Source organism: Notothenia rossii (genome assembly GCF_949606895.1).
Source record: "Notothenia rossii genome assembly, chromosome: 7".
Classification (NCBI taxonomy): Eukaryota; Metazoa; Chordata; class Actinopteri; order Perciformes; family Nototheniidae; genus Notothenia; species Notothenia rossii.
The window spans coordinates 78,317,420-78,342,590 of NC_136905.1; the positions used below are offsets into that span (position 1 = coordinate 78,317,420).

At 41.0% G+C, this 25,171-nt stretch overlaps 2 protein-coding genes across 6 annotated transcripts in view; both read right to left on the reverse strand.

Moving 5' to 3' along the window:
- The window catches only part of dtnbb (dystrobrevin, beta b), a 33,851-nt gene extending 27,182 nt beyond the window's left edge, over nucleotides 1-6,669 (reverse strand). The window contains exons 1-6 of one of the 4 annotated variants that reach the window (XM_079640683.1): nucleotides 6,381-6,669; nucleotides 3,843-3,889; nucleotides 2,289-2,356; nucleotides 1,971-2,051; nucleotides 1,672-1,885; nucleotides 125-210 (exon numbers count right to left, since the gene is read on the reverse strand). In XM_079640683.1, the coding sequence (XP_079496809.1) occupies nucleotides 125-210; nucleotides 1,672-1,885; nucleotides 1,971-2,051; nucleotides 2,289-2,355 (448 nt within the window). In that variant the 5' untranslated portion in view covers nucleotide 2,356; nucleotides 3,843-3,889; nucleotides 6,381-6,669. Of the gene's footprint in view, nucleotides 1-124; nucleotides 211-1,671; nucleotides 1,886-1,970; nucleotides 2,052-2,288; nucleotides 2,357-3,842; nucleotides 3,890-6,126; nucleotides 6,348-6,380 lie in introns of those variants that run through there. The other 3 variants (XM_079640681.1, XM_079640684.1, XM_079640682.1) reach the window with 3 other exon arrangements.
- Nucleotides 6,670-7,159: 490 nt separating this feature from the next.
- Nucleotides 7,160-24,249, reverse strand: asxl2 (ASXL transcriptional regulator 2). 2 transcript variants are annotated; one of them, XM_079640676.1, is made up of 12 exons: nucleotides 24,082-24,249; nucleotides 22,282-22,364; nucleotides 21,179-21,287; nucleotides 20,747-20,888; nucleotides 16,298-16,416; nucleotides 15,175-15,295; nucleotides 14,856-14,915; nucleotides 14,023-14,183; nucleotides 13,327-13,423; nucleotides 13,084-13,189; nucleotides 11,704-12,451; nucleotides 7,160-11,290 (listed from the first exon to the last, which is right to left on the reverse strand). In XM_079640676.1, the coding sequence occupies exons 1-12, from the start codon at nucleotides 24,136-24,138 to the stop codon at nucleotides 9,596-9,598; spliced, it is 3,498 nt and encodes a 1,165-aa protein (XP_079496802.1). In that variant the 5' UTR covers nucleotides 24,139-24,249; the 3' UTR covers nucleotides 7,160-9,595. The 2 variants fall into 2 exon arrangements, with proteins under 2 accessions (XP_079496802.1, XP_079496803.1); XM_079640677.1 differs by lacking the exons at nucleotides 20,747-20,888; nucleotides 21,179-21,287; nucleotides 22,282-22,364; nucleotides 24,082-24,249 and adding an exon at nucleotides 17,123-18,038.
- Between the last annotated feature and the right edge of the window lie 922 nt (nucleotides 24,250-25,171).

A 25,171-nucleotide genomic window follows, 5' to 3' on the forward strand; every position in this document is an offset into this window, starting at 1 on the left:
ACATTTGAGAAACTACATGAATGCAGCCATGACGTCAGACTTCAGAGGACTGATTTAATAACTGCAGCTCATTCACAAATATGTTTTATGAAACTGTATGTGTACGGAATATAAATGCACTTACAGCGTAGTTTGTCCACAATCTTCCCTCCACACATTGTAGACAGCATGGCTTTCATTGAGAAAACAGTCAGCTTCCCATGGCTTTCACTGCAAAGAGAAAGACAAGTGGAATTTATCATCTGTTGTGTCCCTCCAGATGTAGTTGTGTCCCATAGCCTCACTTTAATAACGAGTATGTAATGTTTTCAAAGAAACGCATTATTGACTATTTAACTCTTATTGTGACCCGAGAACTCTTTGGAGATTGTGAATTTGAGATGAAAAATCACGATAAACAGATTATACAAACAAGTTATTTGTATTCAATTCTGTGTCAAATGTAATAAAATCATGACGAAAACATGAACTAACAGATTAACGAGGTATATTCAGCTCATTATCAAGGCTGCCTCAACACCCCTTGAAACCTTTTCAACTTGCCCAGAGAGAGCCGCTCTTACATTTCATTTTTCACTTTCATTTGGCCCCGACTTCCGAGCAGCGGTAGCCGAGGACATGAAAGCTCTTCCGCCTAATTCAGTTTGGACCTCATGGACAGATTGCCAAACGGCTTCCTGTGATCACAGACAGTCATTTCCACAAAGTTTCTCAGAGATACGGCAGCATGAATGATAACGGAGCGGGGCCGGAGTGACCTTACAGATAAAAGTAAACCAATTGAGCGGGTCGATGAATGGACGGGGCCAGCAGCCAATCAGCATGAGCTCATAGGGAACAATAATGAGAGAGCTTTACAGTCAATAATACAGGATGCTTTGAGCTCAGAGCAGACGTCAAGAGGAGGGATATACAGTAAGACATCACCAGGAATACTTCAGCTGACAGGGACTATTTTTGTATCTGCTGTGTGATCATTTACATGGTTTCCAAGGCTATCCCTTGTATGTGTATGGCTCACGTGTACAATATAGAATCAGGGCCATTAAGGAACGCTAAAGCCTCTTACTGCTGTGTATGATTTCTAGAGTTTCGGCATTTACCATATTCAATTCAAGACTTCCAAAACAATTCGGAATTTTGTCCCCAGCATTTAATAACCTGCAGCGTGGACAGCTGTATTGGGAAAAATACTTGATTTAAATGGTTAATAATTTAAAAAGAAATTGCAAATACCAAAGTTTGGAGATTGGAGATTAACACTTATTAATTCCGTACTAATTAAATGTAAAACTGAGAATGTTCTGTAGAAGTTATTTATTCAGACTAGGGCTGCGGATTAATCGTTCAATTTATAAAAGATGGTAAGAAAATAGAAAATTGCGAAAAAATCTGATTTTCTGATTAGCTTTTCATTTGAGCTTTCTCGTGTAAAGAACTAGAACATTTGACCTTTTTAGATATTATTTTAAAGTGGTCAGAAGCGATAGTTCTATGCATCCAGTGACAACGGCTCATAGGTTGAGAACTTCTACTCTAATATTGGAAATGTTAAACCATGTCCTTCACTTCCTGAAACACTTGTTTACATTAAGCCCTGCTTTTGATGTCTCCTGCATTAATACCCGAACAATAGAAGAAGTTTTTCCAATGATCTCCTCTGCCTCGTACCTGTCGTAGGTGGCCACCATGAAGTTGAGCAGCAGCCCGATGGACTGATCCACGTTGATCTGGTGGGTGGTGGGCAGCCGCTTGTTGAGCTGGTAGTAGATGGAGGACAGGATCGTCTCCAGCCGCGACACGTTGATCTCGGCGTTATGGTCCAGCGTGTTGAGCCCGTTGTCACGAAACGCCTCGATCATGTTCCACACGTCCACCAGGTGAACTGAGAGGGGGAAACGGAAACAATGAGGCTGTATTCGTGATGGAAAAAAACATTTCTATAGTTGAAATGAGAGGAAAACTCTTACGGTTGCATCTCTTCTGCACAAACCGGAGTTTGCAGGCAGTCCTGTACGTCGACAGTCTGATTACATCAAAGTTTTGAGCTCCTGCAAAACAGCATTAAGAAAAATCAGCTCCAAGCCCGTCCACTTTAAAGACATACAATGAAAGTGTTTCTTACTAGAGAAACATTCACACTATCACCGTCTCTGTGTGGGAGGAATCACTGTACGTGTGAAGCAGCAAATATCTCTTGTGCAACTTGGAGCCAGGGAGAGCATTACATGATGAGCTGCTGACTGTGAATAGTGAAAAGAGATTTCTCTGAAGTCGACTCCACTCACTCATTTCCATGAAGAGCTGTCTCTTCTCCACCATGGCCTTGCCTCGTTTGCTGCCTTCCTCGATCATCCTGTGGCACATCAAACAGCAGCGCGTGAAATGTTTAATGTTAATAATACGGCTCTCTTTATCGTCCAGAAACCAAGTGAAGATGATTAATAATAGATATCATTAGAAAATATTTTATACAACTCTATCATTTCGTATGAAGACTGAATATAAATGAGGACCTAAATATCATAATCTTCTTTTAAATATAGACGATATGGTCTTTCTGTGACCAGTATTGAGCGTTTTCTGCGCTCAGCTCTTGAACACTAGTGTACCAGAAGGACACGATGTTTCATCTTTATTATTGACCCTGTACACGAAGGACTGTATTGGTCATCACTGCGGTTAAACACTTCACTGTAAAAAAAATATGCCTTGGGTTCTGCTTTTAATAGAATTATAGGGATGAAATTAAAATATTTTTTAGGGCTACACGAATTATGTCAAAGACTCTAATAATACAACTGAACTTTCAAATTGTTTCACTTTGAGTTGAAGAATATTGAGTTGAAGATACTGTAAATTAGAGATACATTATATAGTTTTGTATTTAAAATGTCACTGACTCTAGCTATCTTGGCTCAGTTATACAGCAGTTTGAGGGGTGCTCAGTCAGTGGCAACTAAAACTATTTACTTTGACTTTTTTATAAAGCAAATTATCAACATTTTAGCAAAAAACGAATTTGCCTTATCGCCAGGAGTGAGAAGAAAATATTCATGCCACTCTTATATCTGTATGCTAAATATGAAACCACAGACAACAGCTGACTAGATTAGCTTAGCTTCAAGTCTTTAAATGGGGGAAAGTAGCTAGCATGGCTCAGCTGAATATCACATGATATACAAAACAAGAAAACTGTCAATATGTGGTTTTAGGAGGTTAAGGGCTTTGTTATTGCAACTTTTTTTTTTTTAAGTTCACACAATTAATTTAAAGTGTGTCGATACTCTGGGTTCAGCCATAAAAACAGCTGCTCAAATATAATATACAAGATGTTTATAATGCCACCTTGTAGTAATGAATCTTTTCCACAAGGCAGAATATCTCTTCAGGAGAAAGAACAGAAACACCCTCATCTCTTTTATACAGAAAACTTCTGTGGAACAATTCAGACTTTTGTTCTGACACCTGATTCAACTTCAGGGTTCATTGTCTGGTTCTGTTTCAACATAGCTCTCATACTTGTTGAAGGCACATTCCCTTTGAAACCAAACAGGTGTCCTTATTTTATTCAATAATATATTCATTCTACGATTCTTCAATAAGTGTCATCACAGTGTTTAATGTTGTAGTCATTTCTCCAGGTGAGGTTTTTCTTGAACAGAAAGTATTATAACCTTGAGTTCTTATAATATGATGACATTTATTAGTAGTATTAATATATATAGATATATAGATTTGTGTTATAAGAAATTGGTAAACACTATTTTTTTTAAACTTCAAAGGACAGATGTACTATGTCTTTGACCTCATAAGATATAACTTAGGATCTCAATATTTACCTGTCGCTGGCTGAGTGTCAAACAGAGAGAAGCCCTTAACGTCGGCCCTGTGAAGAGAATTGGAAACAGTTAGTGAAGGAGTCTTTATGACTTGATCATCACGAGAGCTGAGCAATTATTCGCTGACAAAATGTAGTTGACTTCTGAATAACTCATTAACACATCCCCTCTCTCCCTCCTTCAAGGACTTCATTAACTCTCCATGTGTGCTTTTGTTTCCCCTCCCTCTCTTCCTGTAGAGATGTTGGTGAGCTGGCTGGGGAACACTCCAGCGCCCGTGGTCCGTGGCAAATGATGATTCTCCGTGACATCCCGCTCACATTGACTGCATCCTGTGGGCTAATGACACCGAGCAAGAGCTGCAGAGGAAGCACCTAAAGAAGACCTCGGACACACAGCACATTACGGCCGACCGATGAGGGAGAAGCCTCGGATCGAGAGCCCCCAACATGCCCCGGTGCATGTACACAAGGGGTGTGTTCACTGACCAGGGGGCGTTCACAAACCAGCAGAGCGAGAAGGGAAGGTTCTGCGGCCCTGAGGAAGTCTACAGGCAGGATTTCTCTATTTATCTTTTTTAATTGCATTTTTTAAAGACACTCGTCTCCACGGTGATCCGTGCTGTATGACAGATCCTCTCTCCAGTCACTGGCTCGTGTTGCCTGGTTCTCATCAGGGTTTACAGGCATCAGAAAGATCATGTAAAAACACCTCGTCCACTGAAATGCAGTCACAAATTACTCTATTTCTATTTAAAAACATTAGATATTATAATCAGGCTTACAACTAATGATTATCTATTGATTAAGTCAACGAAATGTCAAAAAACTGCTAATCCATCACTAGTCCAACAACTAGACAATAACTCCATGTACGCAGGTTCGACTCCGGCCTGCAGGAGTATTTTGGCAATGTCATCCCCCCTGTCCCCCCCCTTTCTACACTGCATATAACAAAGGCAGTCTCTGGCCAAAAATATATAATCCTATTGGTCATTAAGAAAAAATGACAGACGTGCTAGTTGTAGCTTCACACTTGTGAGAAATGTGTTTTCGTAAGGACAATGTCATTAATGTTATTTGGTTTTGACCAAGACATTTGAGGACATCCCCTTGGGTTCTAGGGAGTTCATTTTTCCCTATTTTCTGACAGTTGAAAGGACAAAACAATTCACTGAAAATAGCCTTTAGTTACATTCATACCCATCCATCACCATCCCTCACCAGAGCCCAAGGTGACATCTTTAAGTGTCTTCTTTTTCTTGAGAACAATCCAAAACGTATTGACTTGACGATGATGCAAGAAAGAGAAAAAGAGAAAATCCTTACTTTTGAGAAACTGAAATTATAATGTGTCGTTATGCATCTAATCAATTACTTGCATCATGGCTGCAATCTAAGAAAGACAACGCAATAAAGAGCTATATGCTAAAAGAAGAAGCATTTTCACTGCTTTGAAACAATATCATGGCTATTTTTAGCTCAGTGCAAATCCTGTCAAAAACTCAGTCTGGATTAAAGGTTTTTGAAGGCCATTAAAAACACTTGCTCAGCCTAATTACAGATTCAATGGCGTCCTACAGTACATGGGGCAGCACACACTGTAATTCAGGTTTAATGTGTCAGAGGAGCACTGCTGTACTCTGGGGGCAAAGGGAAGACACATTAGCTATGCAGTGGGAGACCCAACAGACACATGTCAGCAAAACAACACAATGGCTCATTGTAAATATTCAGCCTGTGAAGTAACTGCAGAAATCCATGAGTACTACATTGGCAGGAAATGTTTGGAAGAAAATGTAAAGCAGTGCATGGCAGCAAATAAAAGAGCTTCAATGCAGGAGCTGATCATTTCAGGTTATGAGGAAGCAGAGACAAGTTCTTAATAATTCATGGACAAATGAATTCACAGAGCAGCAGCGTGATAAAGCTCTGCATTCAAGGGATTTTCAGTCCTCTTATTTGCACACATTTTAATATTTAGTTCACAAACATGTTGATGTCAGCCCTTTTTTAAACAGTAAAACAGTGTGGTTATCATTTTAATCCCGTAAAGGTGCATTTACTGTAACCGCACCTTCAGCTGCGAGCTAATGACAACATCCTTTGACGCGAGTCAACAGAAGGACTGGGCTACTGCAGTACCTCCCTTCCGCTGATATTATCCACTTCTACAAGCCTCATTCATTCCTCACGGTGAGCATCCCTGCAACACTTAAAATTCACTTTCAAAGCGACGGAGGGACACAAACGCAGCCATATCGGTGATTTAACTGCCTATTTACCTTATTTCTGCAATGGGAACGGTGTGTCGTGATGCTCATAAAAAATGTTGGCATAACAAACAATGGCAATCCTGCATCTATTTCTCACGACTGTCTCGCCAGATTCATAAGAGGCAAAGCTGGCCTTTACCCGAGGAAAATCACGCAGGATGCGTTTAGAGCATCATCATCATCATCGGCATCAGATGTGGATGATAAGTAGTCCACGGTGAATAAGGAGGATATTTCCTCCGTGATCCAGTCGCACATCTCACCTTTGATGAATCCACGCGTGTGTCCGCCGACCTTACAGCTGTCCGGGCGATGCGACGCGGCTCCGGTGACCCAGCTTCATATTTCTCCCTCCTCCTCTCTCTCATCCGGCTTCAATCTTGCGAACTGCGGTTGTATCCGCGCAAAGAAACGAAGAGGCGCCGCGCTCCGCTCGGCTTCACCAGCAGAGACCAGCGGCAGAGGACGGCAGAGCAGCAGGAGGGCGCGAGCTGCCATGCGCGGACTCTACTACACTTACGCATGTGCGCACGCACGCTGGTTAAAGGCGCACGGACTACTAACATTGTTGCTTTGACTCAGAGTTATGATCCTCAGCATTATAGAGAGGAGATTAAAAACGACACTGATACAATCAAATTTTAAGGGAGACTCCAGTGTTTCAATACGTTCTTAAAGTTGGTGGATTCAAAAGAACATATTTCAAAAAACATTTTACAAAATCTAAGCAGAGACAGAGATTCTGACTTGTTGTCTGACTTGACACTAAATCTTACATTTTTTCCCATAATACAATTTAAGATCAGTTTGGATGATTGTTGACAGACCTTGGTAGTTGATAAGTTATCCCCCAATGTTTCTATTTATATTGCCATGGTTGTGCCTTTGAAACAGATATTTAATAATGCAGTTGAAACAGAAATGTATAGCTGATTAAGAAACATTTCCTATTGTGAAACAATGAACTCCCAGAACCACAGTGCCAACAATGTTTTCATAGAGTTCATCGTGGGAGACAAGCAACAGAAAACTCAAGACAAAATACTTTTCATTATTTATTCATATAGTCTATAACTTCTGGTAAAATACACTTTGTTTACAAGTGCTGATTACTATATTACATTCACCCGGAGTTTAAATGGAGACAAACTGACACAGACATATTAAACAAATTCACCTAGTGATAAACGTGACGTTTCAAAAATGGTGGTGATTGCCCATGACACATGACAGGCGTTTCTTTATGAACTGCTCGTCTGAAAACACACGACGGGTAACTTCAGTGAGGGAGGGGGCCGCTGCCTGACTCGAGTTTCAGTCCTCATTAACAAAGATTTCAGCTGCCTTTCAGGGTGATTGATTGTTTTTGTTAATTATTTTTGCAGTGCAATCCAGCCCCCCAAATACAAAACATCACATTCAACCAAATAAGGCCTAAATATGTATGGGGGATAAATACAATTTGTGTTAACAGAATCAAACACTGGTACCATTTATAGTGAAATGCTAAATATGTGGAAACCTTGTCTGATTCTAGCCCTACAGTTTTAAAAACAATTTTACCCCCAATTTAATAACAGATACATACAAAAAATGGACTTGAATTCATCCACTGACCTAAAAATGGTGATTTTAAAAACATTCTATTTTTTGTTTTCATGATAAAATGACACAAATGTAGACAGCTAAAAGGGTACACATACATATGACAACATCTCTATGGAAAAATATAGACCAATAACAGATCCGTTGCAAAAAGCGGGGCCATACAGAGTACTGATACTTGGTTATTCTCTGCATGGTGGTCTGTCACAAACAATATAGGAAACAGGGACAGCCAATATATTATTATTATTATTATAGTAAATACCCTGTTGATTCAAAAACAATTAGCAAATAGATTTTTGTTAATATAAAATATATTCATTAAAATATATTACTTTATGATTACTATATTACTTTCTTTAAAAAGGTGACTTTGGCATATTACCTTAGAAATAATTGCTATTAAAAACAGGCCTACTTTGCACCTCCAGGACATTTCTAAACAAAGGTGATGCGTCTTACTTTGCAATTATCATGAGCAGCCGAAAAACAATTTTAATACTTAACACCGGCCTTTTTCCAGTTAAATATGTAGTAAAGTGAGCGCTTAAGTAGTAATGCGGCTGTCCTTATACATCACACACATACATCATTGTATAATATTATGATCAAATATTGTTTAGTGCTGACAATATACCACATTCATATTGAGGGTAACTCTCCAAATACTCTGGAAAACGGCCATTTTAAGTGTTTCATCCGCCTGTTAAACGGTGTCATATTGTACCTCCAAATATTTGTGGAACGACAGCATGCTATGCTGTATCATTTTCTGGAAAAAGCATTTAGCGTTTAAGAACAACGTGCTGTTCTCTTTCAACAGTACAAATGATTATGTAATTAACAGGATATACTCAAGCAACGTGTGCTGCACAAATAAAATCATTTCTACATGTAGGCATATACTGTAAATAAGCAGATATTTACAGTGGAAAAACGAAATGATTCTTATTTTCTCCCCTTGCCTTGAGTGTTTTCTTTACTGATTGCCATTGCTGATCTGTCATTAGAAACATACAAGCCTCAAGCCCCCGCTCACAGGAGACAATATCTACTAACCGGCTATTTTGGGGAGAAAATGAAGAAGGTACACACAGCAGGAAGTAACGTTAGACCTTCAACCTGGAATCTGAATTTACCAGAAGGAACATATAGACATGTTTATGTTAAATGATGTTTGAATGCAAGTGCTGTACATAGTTTCTATAAATCCAAAATGATTTGATGTGCAATCCTTACAAGTTAATTAAAATTCTATTTATATTCCATTTCTAAAACGATACAGGATCTTTCTAACCTTTATATCTGAGTATGTTCAGTAATAAATGTTCAGTTTATATATAAAATAGTTACTGTGAGTTGCACTTGCCTGCCATGCGTGCATAAATGCCAGGAGGTACTCTACAAGCAATGATTATCATTAGCACCCTTTTTATGCCTTAAACCATAACTGATCAGGCCCAATAAGAAAAAGTGTTAGTATTCAACAGTCATTATGTTCTACAAAAATAGCAACATTCATTTTCCCTTGTTGTTTTTAAAAACTACACGTATATATAATATATATATTTAAAAAAATATATCACACCGATCCTATCCGAGTGCAAACACTGCCAGATTTCATAATCGTCGCACGTCTGACAGACTACTGATTTGAATCAAAACGAATTGACATTTCTACCAAAAAACGGCACGGAAACAACTTTTCTTTGATGTTGGTGAAACGAAAGACCATCCAGTGTAAATCCTTGCCTTCCCAACAGCGACCTCATGCTGGTTGTTTTTTTTCTGGAGTGTTGCTTCACACCAGCAGCGATTGTATATTGATTCTGAATGCTTCGATACAAATCAACCCTTGTACTTATTATTAATTTCACCGTACGACTAAACATGACACACACAGTTTGGAGGGGCCGATGCAGTCATCGTGGCAAAAGGCTCCACATCCTTTACACATGATCATGGCCTTCAGTCTGCAGTAGCACTTAGACTGCACGTCCTCCATGTTGGAGCCCTCGATGAACGACTGCTCCGAGGAGGGCTCCCCCTGGTGGCCGGCAGGTATGGTGGTGACGGTCACGGAGAAGGACATGACGCCGCCTCCGTCAGCGTCTGAGGAGACGGTGGAGGAGCCGATGCCGGTGTGAGGTACAGACACGCTGATAGTGCCGCCGTAGCGCGACGCTTCCTGATTATCGAGCGTCCGCTGGGTTTGAAACTGCCGCTGGTGACTGGGGTCCACTTGGGAAAGATATGGCTCAGAGTTTCCTTGGTTACTATTGCAGAGTTCTAGGTTCCTTCGGTGTGATAGAGAAAAAGGGATGGTGTCTTTGGCGGCTGCACTGGGGTCTGATCCCGGCTCAGTCTTTACATCAGAGCAGTGCTGAACGCTTGCTGCTTCGTCAGACTTGGTGATAGAGAATCTGTGCTGCTCTGTTTTAACTCCAGAAGCCGGAAAGAAACACTTCCAGGCTGGTTCTTCTCCTTTAGCCGCCTCCTCTCCATCTGTGCTCTCCCTTTTTAAACCGGACACAGACGTGTTAGGGATGACAGACTGCTGCAGTCTCCTGCCTTCTGGTCCTCGGCCGTAAGTGGACACGTTGAGCAGGTAGTGTCCCGTCATGGCAGGCCTCGGCATCTTCCTACGACCCAGAAACCCTACAGAAATCCTGGATTGGTCCTGACGCTCCTCTGCGTGCACCAGCTGATGGACTCTGTACTGAGGATACTGAGGCCCTATGCCAACATAAGGCTGGCTGGGCGGAGCCTTCCTCTGCATCAGAGCCTGCAGGATCTGCTCCTGAGTCTCCTTATCAGGAAGCTCCCCAAGTCTCGTGTACTCTGAGAAAACTCCTGTTCGTCCTGTTGCACTGAACGGCTGGGTCATCAGTTTATCAGCCCTGTGCTCTGCAGAGTGTAGCGGCTTCCCCTTACTGCCCGAGGGTACGCTCGACGTCTTCACCTCAGACTTGCAGAGCGGTTTTGGGAGGATCTGCTCCAGGGGAACGTCTTTGCCCTGCAGGAGCTGAGTGACCAGCGGGTTGTTTGCAGGGATACAGGAGTTGTTCTTGGTTGAAGATGCAGCAGGTGACGGGGTCTCCTGTGATGGTGTAGGGGGATCTTTCTGATCACTCCCGGGTCCTGCACTGACAGAACTGGCAGGATGGCCTTTGAGTTTTTCATCAGTGTTGCTTACAGAGGATGGTGGAGAACGGTTTGGGCTTAGCAGAGTAAAAGAGTCAAGTGGGTGAGAGGGAGGTGTACTGGTCTGAATCGGGGCTGGTATGCAGGTTGGAGCCTGAGGGGAAGTTGGGGAGGGGCTGGGTGACGGCTGTGTTCGATCCTCACTGCCCCCCCCCGGCCCCGGGCCTGGCACCGCCCCCCTGGATGCTGACGATACTGCGGCCGCCGCTGCTCGCTGCACCCGGGCGAGCCGAGCTTTGGCTTTGATGTCTGCCAGAGTGCGGGCACCGGTCCGGCCCGGGCTGCTGAGCGGGGTCGGGAGGGGGGTCCTGGGGGGGTCCTGGCTAGGGGGCGAAGGAACCGGGAGAATCCGTAACACTGATATCTGTGAAAGAAAAAGAAAAGGAGATTTTTAAATAAGCATATACAATTAAATTAAAAAAAAGTCTTAGTAGAAATGATAAAAAATCTACATTGCATAGCTAAGTTAACTTACTCGTGTGTCTCTACATCACTTCTTACAACGCAAAAATATTTTTTTGTGGAAGCTTATACAACGTGTCGAGCATAAAGATTGACGGCAGAGAAATGAGAAGCCTTTGAAACATTCCTTAAGGACATTTTGATGATTCTTGACATCTTTTTGCCATGACTGTCTTAGAAATTAATCTAAGCTGACTTCAGTTGTCAACAATTGTAAAACTGTCAGAGCCGTCTTTCAAGCCTACAAGTGGTGAGGTTTTTAGTTTGACTCCAAAAGACACAGACGAAACGAAGCTCCACAAACAGTTTTCCTACCTTGAGTGGTGGAACCCTCTGACTCGGGGTCAGTGTAGCAGGGCTGGAGATGGATGAAGCTGGTGGAGACACAGAGGAGACTGAAGACACTGAGGAGACTGAGGACATGCGGGGTCTTTTCTCCGGCGTCAATTCCTCCACAATCTCACTGAGAGATTTCCTTTTCTGCGGCTCTGAGGGGCCCCTGGGCTCAGAGATGACCGCTTGGATCTCCTCAGCAGGCTTAACCACAGACGCCGGCTGATCCTCCTTCAACTCTGAACTTTGTGGTGGATGGCTTTCGTCCACAGGCGACTGCGGGAGCTCAGTTTTAACCTCCTCCACTTCCTCTTCATGCTTCTTTTCAGGCAGAGAGCCTCCCGCAGCCGGTTCCGCCGGCTTCTCCACCTGCCTCTCGACCTCTGGTGTTTTCACTGCAGGTGTTGGAGCCGACTGTGCTGCTGCGTTTAACCGACAATCCTCAGCGTACTGAGAGCGCCGTGTCTTCATGGGCTCTGAGGTGGAGACTTTCTCTCTCTGAGCAGGCTGCAGCTTTACAGGCTCTTTAGTTGGCTTCACGTCCCTCACAGCAGCAGCAGCAGCAGCAGCAGCAGCATCAGTCCGGCTGCTGTCCTTGGTGCCCTTGGGATCGTCCGTTGCTCGAGTGGCAGGTTCTGCTTTCTGATGGCGGGGGGGCTTGGGCCTGGCAGACTCCTGATTCACATCAGCCTTTGTCAGCTGTTTGGATTCCTCAAGGCTGAGCCCAGAGCTACACAGAGGGAGAGAAGAGGGAGGGAGAAAGGAAGAACAAGTCATACATCCTGAAATCAAATGTCTTCTTTGCTAAAAAGGGATTCAGACATTTTATAAAACAAAAAAAGGTTTTATGTTGAAAGTGACGGGACAATTGAGTTATTATAATGTTTTTTTTATAGATCTCAGAAGAAAAACATTACAGCTTAATTCATGATTGCTTCTTTTTTTTTTTTTTAAACTAGTTGTGTTTCCGAGATGATCTGGATTTACAGAAATGTGTGTATTTATTTAAATAAATCAAACATATTGTAAACCTTCATAGTAGCCTCAGTATGACGTTTGAAAAATAAAAAAATGGAGTTAATCCATCATGATGTAATTTTATGACCCTAAAAGAAATAACTTGAGATGAGATGACTCCTGTAACGTGAGATGGGGGTGGGGTTGGATCCTACAACACACCACAATGTAATAGCAATCCATATCTGAAGTTAGATATATAATAGTGTCGATGAAGTGAGGGAAAAATCCTTGAGATAAGTAAGGAGCTGTCTTTTAGTGTTTGGGAAATCTGAAGAGAAAAAGGCCTTTTTTTAAAAGCTAAATCAGAAGAGCATAAATAAATGATCATAGAGGAGAACTCACTTTTCACCATAATAAGTTTCAAAGAAGGCTTCCTTCCAGTGCTCGACTCTCTTTTCCTTCTCGATCTCTTGCCGCATTCGTAGCTGCAACTCAGGAGTGAATTCCCCTGTAGAGAAAGAAGTTACATAATAAACTAAAAGTAAAATGATACTATCTGTGAAGTGGCAATGAACCTTGGTGATGTAACAGTTCTTTGAACATGAAGTGAATGCAGTTATTGTCAGTGGGAACAGTTGCACTGACCCTCAGCCAGACGCTCCTTCCACGACTGAGCCGCTGATGTGAAGAACTCGTTGTTCAAGGCAGAGCTGGTGACCTTCAGTAGGCCGTCAATGCAAGCCTGGGGAGAAGAAGCACATCGTTATGAATAACATCAACACAATCACCATCAATACATCGGCTTATTCTTTCCATATGTGATAGAGTTAAACACCAGTGTAGCTATATAGAAGTGAACTGTGTTTAAAATGTACATACATGCATGTTTTCTACTATTTTCTGTGATTCAGCACGTGCAACGATTGACAGGAAAGATGGCAGTGTTTCCCATACATTGATTTATTTGTGGCACTCAGCCCTCAGTTACTCCAGGGAGAATGGCCTTGTAATTGGTCATTGTAAATCACTTTGGAATGAGGCGTCTGCTAAATTGTAAATTATATTTTTGGGAGAATAAACCCCACAGATCCTCAACTCCGGTGTGTCTCACTCATTAACAACGCAACACAGAGCAACAAGAACGTTGTCTACAGTAGCCATGAACTCGCATGTATTTTCTTATTTGAGTGGATGCATGGGCCGGGGGGTGCGGTGCCCCCACAAATAGAATCAAATTCTGTGGGAAATACTGACATGACATGCAAATATATTAGACTCTCTCCATTTAGTGCTAGATAATGCAACAAAAAGCATGAGAAGTAAGAATAGTTTTCGAGGCACCTGTCGATCCACCTCAGGCAGGAGTTTGAGCAGCTTCTGCTGGCAGTCTCCAGGCAGGACGGAGAAGGTGTGTTTGTTGATGATCGCCCGCAAGTTGGTGTTAACTAAGATGGAGTCTGGGGTTTCCACATCAATGTTACACTTGGTGCGTTTGAACTGCCCTGCGATACAAAACAGGAAACAGATGTAAGCCAAGACAGAATCAGCAATGTAGAAATATGCCGATCTTGCAACAGAGAGTAGCTCACTCTCACAAGCAGTCAAATTATTTGTTCTTCTTTATAACTTTTTTGTTTTGCTCATGTGGGAAACTTTTGCATTTTTGAAATATAGCAGTTCAATCTATCTATGTCCGAGCAAGAAGGCAGAAATACATTTCAGCGATTATTTTAAATTATTTTATTGGATGAGGTTAGTGTTTTCTTGTTGTCAACAAATCCCATGAAAATACACCGGGCTTCAAAATGTCCTAAAACAGCTGGGTGATGTCGTTTTTAGTAAATGCTATTCCTACAACGGTAAGCAGTTACTTTGTTGTGGATTATTTTAAACTGTGGATGAATCATTTTTGAGCGCACCACTGAGTATACAGCAACAGGACATTGTACCAGTGACTCACAATAGACTGCAGTCTCACTGCAACGTTGTGGGTTTATACATTTTTAGATAGCAATGGAGGACTATGGAAAAGAGGAATATGCTATGCTAGGCTTTGGCACACAGGCAATACTTGATATTAGCATAGGAGTGTTGGATTAGTATTTGTTATTGCAAGCCCTTTTCTTTGAGTTTTCCAAACCAATCTGTTGAATATAAGTAGAAGTGTGACTTACCTGTACTAAGGCGGCCTGACCTCTGAGAAACCTTCCTGGGGACAACCGGGTGGCATAAGTCTGTGATGACAGAGGGAAAAGAGTAATTGCATGTCAGAGATCTAACTCTCACACTCAAGTTGCCAAATAAAGGAGTCATGTTTAGATGATGTCTTTTGTTGTGTCGTTATGTAAATCTATCAGGACAATACCTAAGATCTGTATCAGTTACAGTCCTTTATCATCAAACCTTTTTGTTATATCATGCATGAAATATCCCATGTGACTACTACTAGTGTAATTCTAAATTGTATTTGACAGTATAATAGCTGCCACCTACCGGTCTTTGTAGTAATGTTGTCAGCCATATCTTTGATGGTTTTCAGAAGCAGTCTAGGACTGGAGGTGGTTGGCATCCCCACCTGTCTGCGCTGGTTTCTCTGCTGCTGCTGCTTCAAGGCCTGAAAAACAAGTCCAATAAGAAGGGAATAAATAGCCCGCAGAATGAGAAACAGAGAGTGTGAGTAACCCTCTGCTTTCCTGCAACTACTCCCCCGGGGCCACTTGCCTGGTTAAATAACCGCTAAATGACAGGGCTGCAATGAAATAGGATGCATAAAACAAGCCTGAATCAAATCTGTCGAGGAGTCTGATCAACTCAAAAACACACTGTCAACGGATTAAAGAAGCAGACAGTTCGCTGAGTGACTGTGCTTTGACTCAGCTGATTGAAACAGAATCACAGAATACAAATACACAATAAGTATCTCCAGCACTTTTATTTCAGTAAAATTGCTTCATCTGTTGTATCCACGCCCAATAAAAGGAACACAAATTGGTCTTACAGAGCCGCAAAGTACACACCAGCACAGATGGAGTGAATTACAATCAAGTGAAATCTACTTAAACTGAACACAAAAGGCACGAAGCCGCCAATAGAAAGATGTGGATTATGGTAACAGGGTGGATTATGAGCACATTAATACTGAAAAACCAGCTATAGGCATTTTTCCAGCAGCGTCATTGTTTTTAAATAATTAGCACAAGATGTTTTACAGGCGGGGAATGGAAATATAGTCGGCGCCTGCTGACACGCCAACATGGGTTGTTTACACGTTAAATGAAAACGCGTCAGCAAAAAAAGTGTCTGCAGAAAAGTGTAAGTGAGTGGTGTGAAATACAAATTCAGATCATTACTGTTTTTAGATTTAAGTGTAGTAGTCTCCTTTAAATGCTATACACTTGGTATACAAATGCAATACAAAATATATTACTTTACTAAACAAGAATGTGTGTTAAAGTGTGAGGTAGAAGGGATTTGTATGGGTGTTTGTGAGCATGAGGGTGTGGCAGGAACTTGTTTAGAATCTGACACATGCTTGAACAAATGGTGAATATAGTTAGAAGCTGTTTTTAACATAATAAGAAATTAAAAGAACAAAGAATAGCAAACCCAGTGGTACCTGTTTGAGAGCTTTCTTGCTGTGCTTCTGCGAGGGAGAGATGAGTTTACCGCTGGGGACAGAAGGCGACGAGCATCGAGGCTGCGGAGAGGACGGCTGTGACTGCAGCTTGGAGGGAACTGCAAACACAAAAGCACCAAACAGATGTTACAAAATACACTTCCCGAGGGTGGTGTACAGACTTTGTCACATCGTGCTTTGTGTTGATGAAACTGAATCCAATACATTGCACAAAGAAGTAGATTGCATTACCTCGCTAAGATATCACATTACAAGAAATGAGCTGAACATCTGATTGTTCCCAACAACTTCTCTGTTCCACATTTCTATCACCACGCCTTCTCTACATAATGTACCAGTTTTATTTGTTTATTATTCAATGTTACCTCATTTGCATTTGACTTTGTGTCTCCTGCATTTAAAAACAAAACGATATCTGAGGCCTCCCACTCAGATATAAAGCAAGGTTATTTGCTTGGCAGCTCCTAACTTGTGCATAATGAGGAAGTGGTTAGGGCCACGCTGAGAAAATACAGTTTCCTGCTTTAACAGTCACTTAAAATATACAAGTGGCAGAGAGAAATAATGAAAGTCGGTGAGAGCACAGCCTGAGGAAAACAAAATAATTGCTACTCGAAGAAGGGCTCATTCAGCAAAGTTGCCACGCAATCCGGTGCAATCAGGTGTGCAATTCACAAGACAGCAATGATTTGACCCCAAAGAGAGAAAGCTGCTGTGATGTGACCATAGTGTGTACAGCCTGCAGCCTCTCTGCTACAATTACAAAAGACATTATTGGAACAACATACAAAGATAAAAACCCACCTCTTGCTTTCATCATGTCTGATGCTCAGAGTATTCCAAGCCTTATCTTGAGGCCACGATGCAATGCGCGTTCGCCTCTTCTGATGCTACTTCAGCTGGTTTCCTGTGTTTCCGCAATGACTTCTAACCAGAGCTGCGAAGGGGCGTTAACTATCTTAGTCATTACTGATAACCAACCACTGGAAATCAGCTAATGAGCAGAGCTTCGTTCCTTTCTTATTGTTTTGTTTCTAGTGAGGCTGCCTGAATGATTGTTCAACCGCACTGACAATTATACAAAAAGAAAGAAGCTTTATCCATTTAATACTCTAAACAGAGCTTTCAAATTAATGTTGGTTAGCTTGAGGAATTAGTCTACCACCAGGATCATTTAGCTCAGACTTTCCTACATTTAACCCTTGTGTTGTGTTCCAAAGCTGTTACCGTTCATGGTGTTCGCGGGTCAATTTTGACTCATGATTTATCTCAGTCCAAAACACACAAAAAAAATGACTATCATCCAATATTGTTTTAACTACATCTTAACTAACTTATAATGCATTCATAACCGTACAATCTTGTTGTCATTTTATGTTATGGCCCCAAAACACATTACACCACATATTGCACAAGTGCATATTAGGGATGGGAACGATTAATCGAATATTCGAAATTATTCAGGTATTCGAATGTTTTTTTTTGGGTGGGGTCCCTAAGTTGATTACACATTATCAAATGGAATAATTCAATGTATACGACAGTGCCATAGCTAAATGTGTTAGGTCTAAAGGTGTGTTTTGCTCCGCTCACCGGTCCCTCACAGCGGGCAGAGCTGCAGGTGCTGATCTCTCTCTCTCGGTCATACTTCACTCGCGTTTATGTCCAAATCCATCAGATCTAGCTAGTTCTAGCTAATGATATGGCTGCTGTTGTGATAGGCTTACGTTACCCTAACCCGTTATGTTGTTCGTGTATGATCCCCTTTAATTTAAATGTTATGTTTTAAGCATGAAAGCTGTAGGCCTACAGCTGTCAACTGTTCAAACTGTGATCACCAGTTCAATACATTTGACAAATTCGACTTGGTTTCTATACTTATTTGAACATGTATTTATTTATTTTTCAAAATTAAAAATCTTTTAAAAAAAAAATTGTCTAAAGTCAAAGATGAATCTTGATTGGGCCAAATTTGACCTCGTCACCCACAACAATTCTGCTGGGTCTCCCCAGACCCGAACACCAAATTATTTTTTTAAGAGACCTTCAGACTTGGTGAAAAAGGTCAAAATCAGTTTTGTATTGTTTATATAGCTGTTGTGGAGGACATCATGAAGCCTTGTTCCGATACAAAAAACTAGAGCGTAGTTATTATATAATTTTAACTTGGAACGGGTCACGGGAGACCCGAACACAACATAAGGATTAAATAACTACTTTACTTTCTTTTCACATCTGAATTAAATACATTCAAGCTTATATAAATGTTGATGTGTAATTCCTAAATAATGGGAAAGCGTTATTGTAGATCAGGGATCACCAACTACATTTGTCCAAGGGCCAAAATGTATCCAATAAACACTATCGCGGGTCGGAGGGGGGGGGGGCTAGTGGAGCACACTTAGGTCAGAGTCCTGCACGGGTCTGATTTTCAAGACCCGCACCCGCGACGTGCAATACCGAACTCGGCCCGCTACCCGCACATATTACCAATTAGTTCCGCAACCCGACCCGACCCGCCGGCACAAGATCCGCAACCCGACCCGAACCCGCATATATATAAGCAGTGAAAACGTGCAATTATTAACACACGCAGTTGCATATTTGGCTCAAAAAGCCTGGGATGTTGGTTATTTTCTGCATCTAGGATGACACCAAAAGCCTCCCAGACGTTGGATTTCGCTCTTGAGGAAGAGTTATTGAAAATGCTGTATTCTCCGCTAGAGAGCTTCACCTCAGCCATTCAGAATGTGGCGCGCTCAGCAGCAGATAGATGCACTGCAGAGGTTATGAATATGCTCGGTCCCGCGGGGGGGAGAGGTCTGAGGATTTAAACATTAAACTAAATTATTATTATTTAAATATATTTATTATGCAACACCCGCAACCCGACCCGCATCATCTTTGTTTTACCCAGAACCGAACCAGGAAAAAAGCGTTTGAAAAAATACCACCCACAAATCACCTTTTTTTCGGGTCACCCATCGGGTACCCGCGGATACCCGACCCGATGCAGGACTCTGACTCAGGTACTGCGGACCGCATAAAGCTTAGCAGACTCTTCACGCTAACAAAGGATCACTTCTAGGCAGGGTTGGGAGGGTTACTTTGTAAATGTAATCAGTTAGTGAATACATGCTCTGAAAGTAATCAGAATACAGTTACAGTTACGTATTCAGATTACTTTTAGAATACTTTTGGAATACTTTCTTTTTCCATAACAGATGGGTATGTTTTGGTGAACAGGACACACTTATTTTACTGTTTTAATGGCTTATCAAGAACTCAAACACAACATCTTGGTCATTCTGGAGAGCTCCCTCATCTGCACCCCACATAAAAAACATCACCCGGACTGCATTCTTTGTACCGTCTTAAAACCTTTCCTTGGAATATGTTATGAATTGTAAGGTGTCCTTGGGTGCTTTGAAAGGTGTCTTTGGGTGCTTTGAAAGGCGCCCCTAAATAGAATGAATTATCATTATTATTTATTATCTGAAACGATGTAATAACTATTAAAACTGTTTCCAGTCACTTGCCCCATGCATTCAGCAGCAGCAGGCCATTCACTTTGATTTGATCCCGTTATAAATGTCATCATTTCGACAATAAATAAATGCTACATAAACGTTATCTTGCACATTTTATCTAACCATCTCCGTTTCTAACTTTCAATATATTTGAAAAGAGATCTCTCTCTCTCTCATCTGCGTGCGGGGGCGGGGCCTCACAGACACGCTGCATCTCTCTCTCACTCAGACATGCTGCAGCGCTGTGCAGTGTGCACACAGTTCTGCCAGTAATGATTACATTTTGTGAGGAATCTTTTCCACCAATAATTCCAATAAGTATTCCAAAATGTATTCACTTCAGGTTTACGAAAGTAACTGTAATCAGATTATTCGTTTTTCAAATGTAACGCCAGCTGAATACAGTTAGCCTACTTGATTTTTGTATTCTGATTACGTAACGCCGTTACATATTCCGTTACAACCCAACCCTGCTTCTAGGCTACTGTCCCGCAGCTCCTGCCTCTCTGTTGGACTCTGTCGCAGCGGGGCTGCTGCTATAGTGCGGAGCGCATTAACCAGACTTTTCACAACGAAGGATCACTTCTTCTTCAAGGCAGGGAAGGTTTCGCAGTACGCAGTCTACTGTCCCGCAGCTGCTGCCTCTCTGTTGGACTCCGGTACTGCACCTTACTCACGAAACTTTGTAAAAATGGGTGGGGGGCGAACACAGTAACCACTCCGCCAACGCCACAGTCCCCCCCCTGTCGTGCGGGCCGGATGAGAATGTCTGGCGGGCCGGATTTAGCCCGCGGGCCGCCAGTTGGTGGTCACTGTTGTAGATGATGGCCTGTGAACTCGACTGGAATAAGTGACCTAAGTGTTTTAGTGTTGTCCAAACGGTTAGTAATGACAGTACCTCTCCGCATCCACCTCCCTCTCCTGCCCTCTCCAGCGATGGCACTGCTGTTGTTTTCTGTGCTTTGGGAGTCAGAGAGATTGTCACTGCTGTCCTCAGAGTCCTCCTCAGAAAGCTCCTTCATCACGTCTGAAATGTCCTTCTACATAAAATAAAACATAGAGTGTGTTATCTTTATGTTATACATTCAGGAGAAGAAGAGCCAAGCAGAAATTCCAAAACATCTTAATCAACCTAACCATAACCCGTACTGAAAACAAAACCAAAGCATTCACATTTTAGTATAATACATTTTAAACATAATTATCTTTGGTCATCATATTATAATGAATGTTTTCTTACCTTTCTTAAGTAGGTAGACATTGTGAATGCTCCTTTACTGAGCAGCCCAGTCACAATTATAGCCTTACAGAGCACAATAGTGAGACTAACCTTAAGAGTGTAGACCCCCATTCTGCCGGGAACTTTGTAGAAGATCCCCTCATCCCCACGAGAGTTTGTGTGCAACATTGCGTTCAGACATGCCAGCGGCGAGGTTCCACTGTATCATGAGAGAAAAACGCAAATCACACATCTGTTGCAATAAATCACACAGCTGGGAGAAAGATGTAAGAAGGGTGAAGGCTGCTCTGATATCTGGGGAGAAACTGCTATGATGCTCCAGGAGGACACGTAGGAGTTCAGGTCAGATTGTTACGACCTGATAATCTCGGATGAAACTAGTCTGGAATTATTATGTCTGTTGCACAAAATCGGCTTACCTTTTATTGTAAAGTTGAGTTAATTAAGAGTGCACAATAAGGCTTCAGCAGATGTGCAAAATATGTATCTAGAGGCACATAATGAAGCATTAATGCAACTTACATTTGTGTTGTTTTGCATAGAGTTTATAACTTCATAAAGTACATAAGCAAAATGTTAGGCGATAAAACACATAGATTGTAACATCTGTTATGTATTTAGAAAATTACACTAGTTAGGCTTCCAATATTGCCAGCCCAATCATTTATCTCATTAAATGTACACCCCCGCTAAATACTTTGGATGATATCATGTAACTGTGTGTTGAGTAAAACATCAGTATCCATTATTTACTTTTTTTGAACTTTGAATAATGTACCATACTGAAAAATGTAAATGTATGTTATGCATGGCTATAGATACGTATAGCAGGTGTAGGTATAATACAAGAGGGAGTCCAACACTGTCTTTAGCAACTGAACCTAGGACATGTTATTGTTAATAACATGCAAAAGGTAAAACAGAACTAAGTGGCAGTGAGTTTGTTAAGATAAGGGGTGGGGGCTAGTTTTTTCTTACCTTCTGGATGAGAACAGTGACAATGAAAAAAAAGGAAATGAAAGAAAATATTAATTGAGTAGAATAATGGTCACCATGTGAACAAAGGAAAGGGAAGAATGTGATTTGAGCAATCGAGTACAGATGGAGAAAGCTGTGTGATGTCTCTCGTGAAAAATGTGTCCCCTACGAAAGGCATTGCCGCAGTAAAGCTACGGAGCCTGGAACATATGTACCTTATTTCCTTAAGCCTTTCTCTTTGGATCACCTGCAGGATCTCTTTATGGCTCATGGGCGTATTAGGGTATTTCTCCAAAACCTACGATAATTATGGGCAAAAAGAAAGCACAGATGAGTTCAGTGAGTGAGAGTGGTTGTTATAAAAACATGAAGCCAAAGAGTTCACATACTGAGGCTTTCCAAAAGGTTTACACAAAGCATCTGTACAATACACAGAATAATCAAGAACACAAACATTGTGGCTTTTTGCTTTTAAGATCTTCTGCTAGGATGTTGTTCCACTTTCTGGATCAACTGTTTGTCTAACTACAAAGTTATAATTTCCACACATGGCTAGGGCAGTGTGATCCAAGGAAACATTGCGTTATGTAACGACATGAACAGCAAAAGCAGCAAGACCACTTGTAGAAAATGTAAAGAACTGCGAAGCATGACAATAGAAACATCTCACAACACAGTAACAGTACAGAAACGGTCACGCCTTCGTAAAAAACGTGAACACAACGATGCTTTATTTTGCTCCCACCTTGTACATTCTTGTATCAACTGTTCGTATAGCCCCGCATACGCATTCCAACAATAGTAATGGGTGTTTTGAAAATAACTTAGTTACAGCAATTATCAATAGCCGCGTTATGTAACTAAATACTGTAAACAACTAAGGGGTAAAACTAAAAGTAGATGTCTAAATAAGCAATAACATAACTTTTTAACTATGACATATTTGGCAGTGGTGGGATTTAACGTAGTACATTAACATATTTTTTAATGAAACTTTATACTTTTACAACACTACATTTCAGGCAATTATATAACTTTTTTACTCTACTGCATTTATCTGAACATTACTTTTCTCAACAAAAAAGGAAGATGTGCTTGTATTTGATGCAGTAATGTGTTCCTAAGAAATCTCAGTGCTGTTCGAACTCTGATCTAAAACATTGATAAACAACAATATCTAATATTTATATACGTATGTATTCGTCAAAAACAAAGAATACACATACACAACACTTCTAAAAAGGTGCCATTCTGCATACTGGGTAATTCGTACATTAAGCTGGTAATACTTACGTAACATTTTGAATAAGACATTTTACTTGTCATGCAGTTTTGCTACGTATTTTATTGCATGGTGTTTCTACTTTTGATTAAGTAAAATTTGAATACTTTTTCCACCACTGCTTGTTGGGAGTTTTGATATGTTGTAGTTGATGGCATGCTACACTAGACAGATAGCTACAATGCTAACCACAATCATCAGTGTATTCTGACAAATCCCCAAACCGTGACATGCAATATACTAACTCGCTGATATATCATGGAGTTGGGATCATGTCAGGGGAATTACTTTAGCTTAGATATTGTACGTCATAAGGTGTTTTATTTGAGGCTCGAACCTCACAAACTTGTTGACGAACTTAGCAGGAGCTAGCATGCTAACCTGGCTAGCGCAGCTGTGACGTGATTACTTAACGGTTACTTTCAATCCGCTTTGAATCCTGACAAACATGTCAACCTTGTTTAGTGGACGCAACACAGAGAAGGGGTTTAAAAACATGCTTAGGTGTAGACAGCTGACCGTCATCTCGGTGCAATGTGTGCTTATTTACGGTGACAGCTAACTAGCCCTAGTGACAGCGCTGCTCCAAATGTCTGACCGTCAACACAGGGCCTCGCGCGGAGCACGCAACATCCCGACTATAGCAGGTCATGAACTCATAAACACAGTTGTACAAGTGGGAGCGTTCAAGGGAAACAACCACAACAAACGAAGGTAAAGACGCATAGAATACCGTTTTAGCGGCTTCTGCCCACGTCCTCCCCTTCTTTTTCTTCTGTCTCTCCCTCATCGCTGACGTCCTGTTGCAGCAGAGTAGTGTTGAGTGTATGTTCCAGTTGAAATGTTGCTGTAGTTACCGCGTAAGATCCACTCCGTCTGCCATGTTGGACTTACTGTTAAAAAAAGGGTCACGTGACTCCGAGGGAAACGTCATCCTACTGTATGAAGCTGTCACTGCAAAGACTTCAAGAGTTACCACAATGTTTATAAAGTTGCCATGCAGAGTTCTCAAGATTCCCCATAGTGAATATTTAACGGGCAGTCTTGTATATCTTCCACTGTCATTATGTATATATTTAACTTTAAAGTATTGTTATTTATCTTCTATTTTGAGATGTTTATATTTGTATTTTTATGTATTTTTATGTTGTAGGCCTACTCCTTTTCATCTTCACATTGTGGGGCAATGCATTGTTTAAATGAGATCAATAAAGTATATCTTATCTTATAATGTTTATAAAGATGTCATTGCAAAGAATTCAAAACGTCCCACTTAATTACAGGTGAAAGAAGTACTCAGATGTTGTACTCAGTGGTGGAAGAAGTACTCTGATGCTTTACTTGAGTAAAAGTAATATATTATTGTCAAAATACTTAATTACAAGAAACAAGAAAAGTCCTGCATTCAAAATCTTACTTAAGTTAAAGTATTATCAGCAAGATTTGCATAAAGTATAAGAAGTAAAAGTAATCATTGTGCAGACAAATTGCTTTATGTGTGTATTAAACAGTATTTATATTATATTTACTGTATATTATATAGATAATATAGTAGCATTCTACGGTTGAAGTTTACAGAACTGTAATATTCAGAATCACTATTGAACAATTTTTTAAATAATTGTACTCTTTTGTGACTTAAAGAGTTAGTCTACAATTTACATTTTTAAAGATGCATTTTGTTAAAACTAAGTAAAGCTTTAAAGTAAATGTAGTGGAGTAAAATTACATGATTTCTCTTTCAAATTAAGTTTAGTAGAAGTATACATTAGTATAAAAAAGTACCTCCAAATGTCACTTAAGTAAGTACTTGAGTACACAGT

Excerpts from the sequence above, each read along its gene's own strand:
- asxl2 (XM_079640676.1), bottom strand. The coding sequence starts at position 24,138 with ATGAGGGAGAGACAGAAGAAAAAGAAGGGGAGGACGTGGGCAGAAGCC. Across the intron at positions 14,184-14,855 it reads GTCAGGCCGCCTTAGTACAG|GGCAGTTCAAACGCACCAAG; the intron begins GTAAGTCACACT and ends TTTGTATCGCAG. Across the intron at positions 13,190-13,326 it reads GAAGGAGCGTCTGGCTGAGG|GGGAATTCACTCCTGAGTTG; the intron begins GTCAGTGCAACT and ends CTTTCTCTACAG.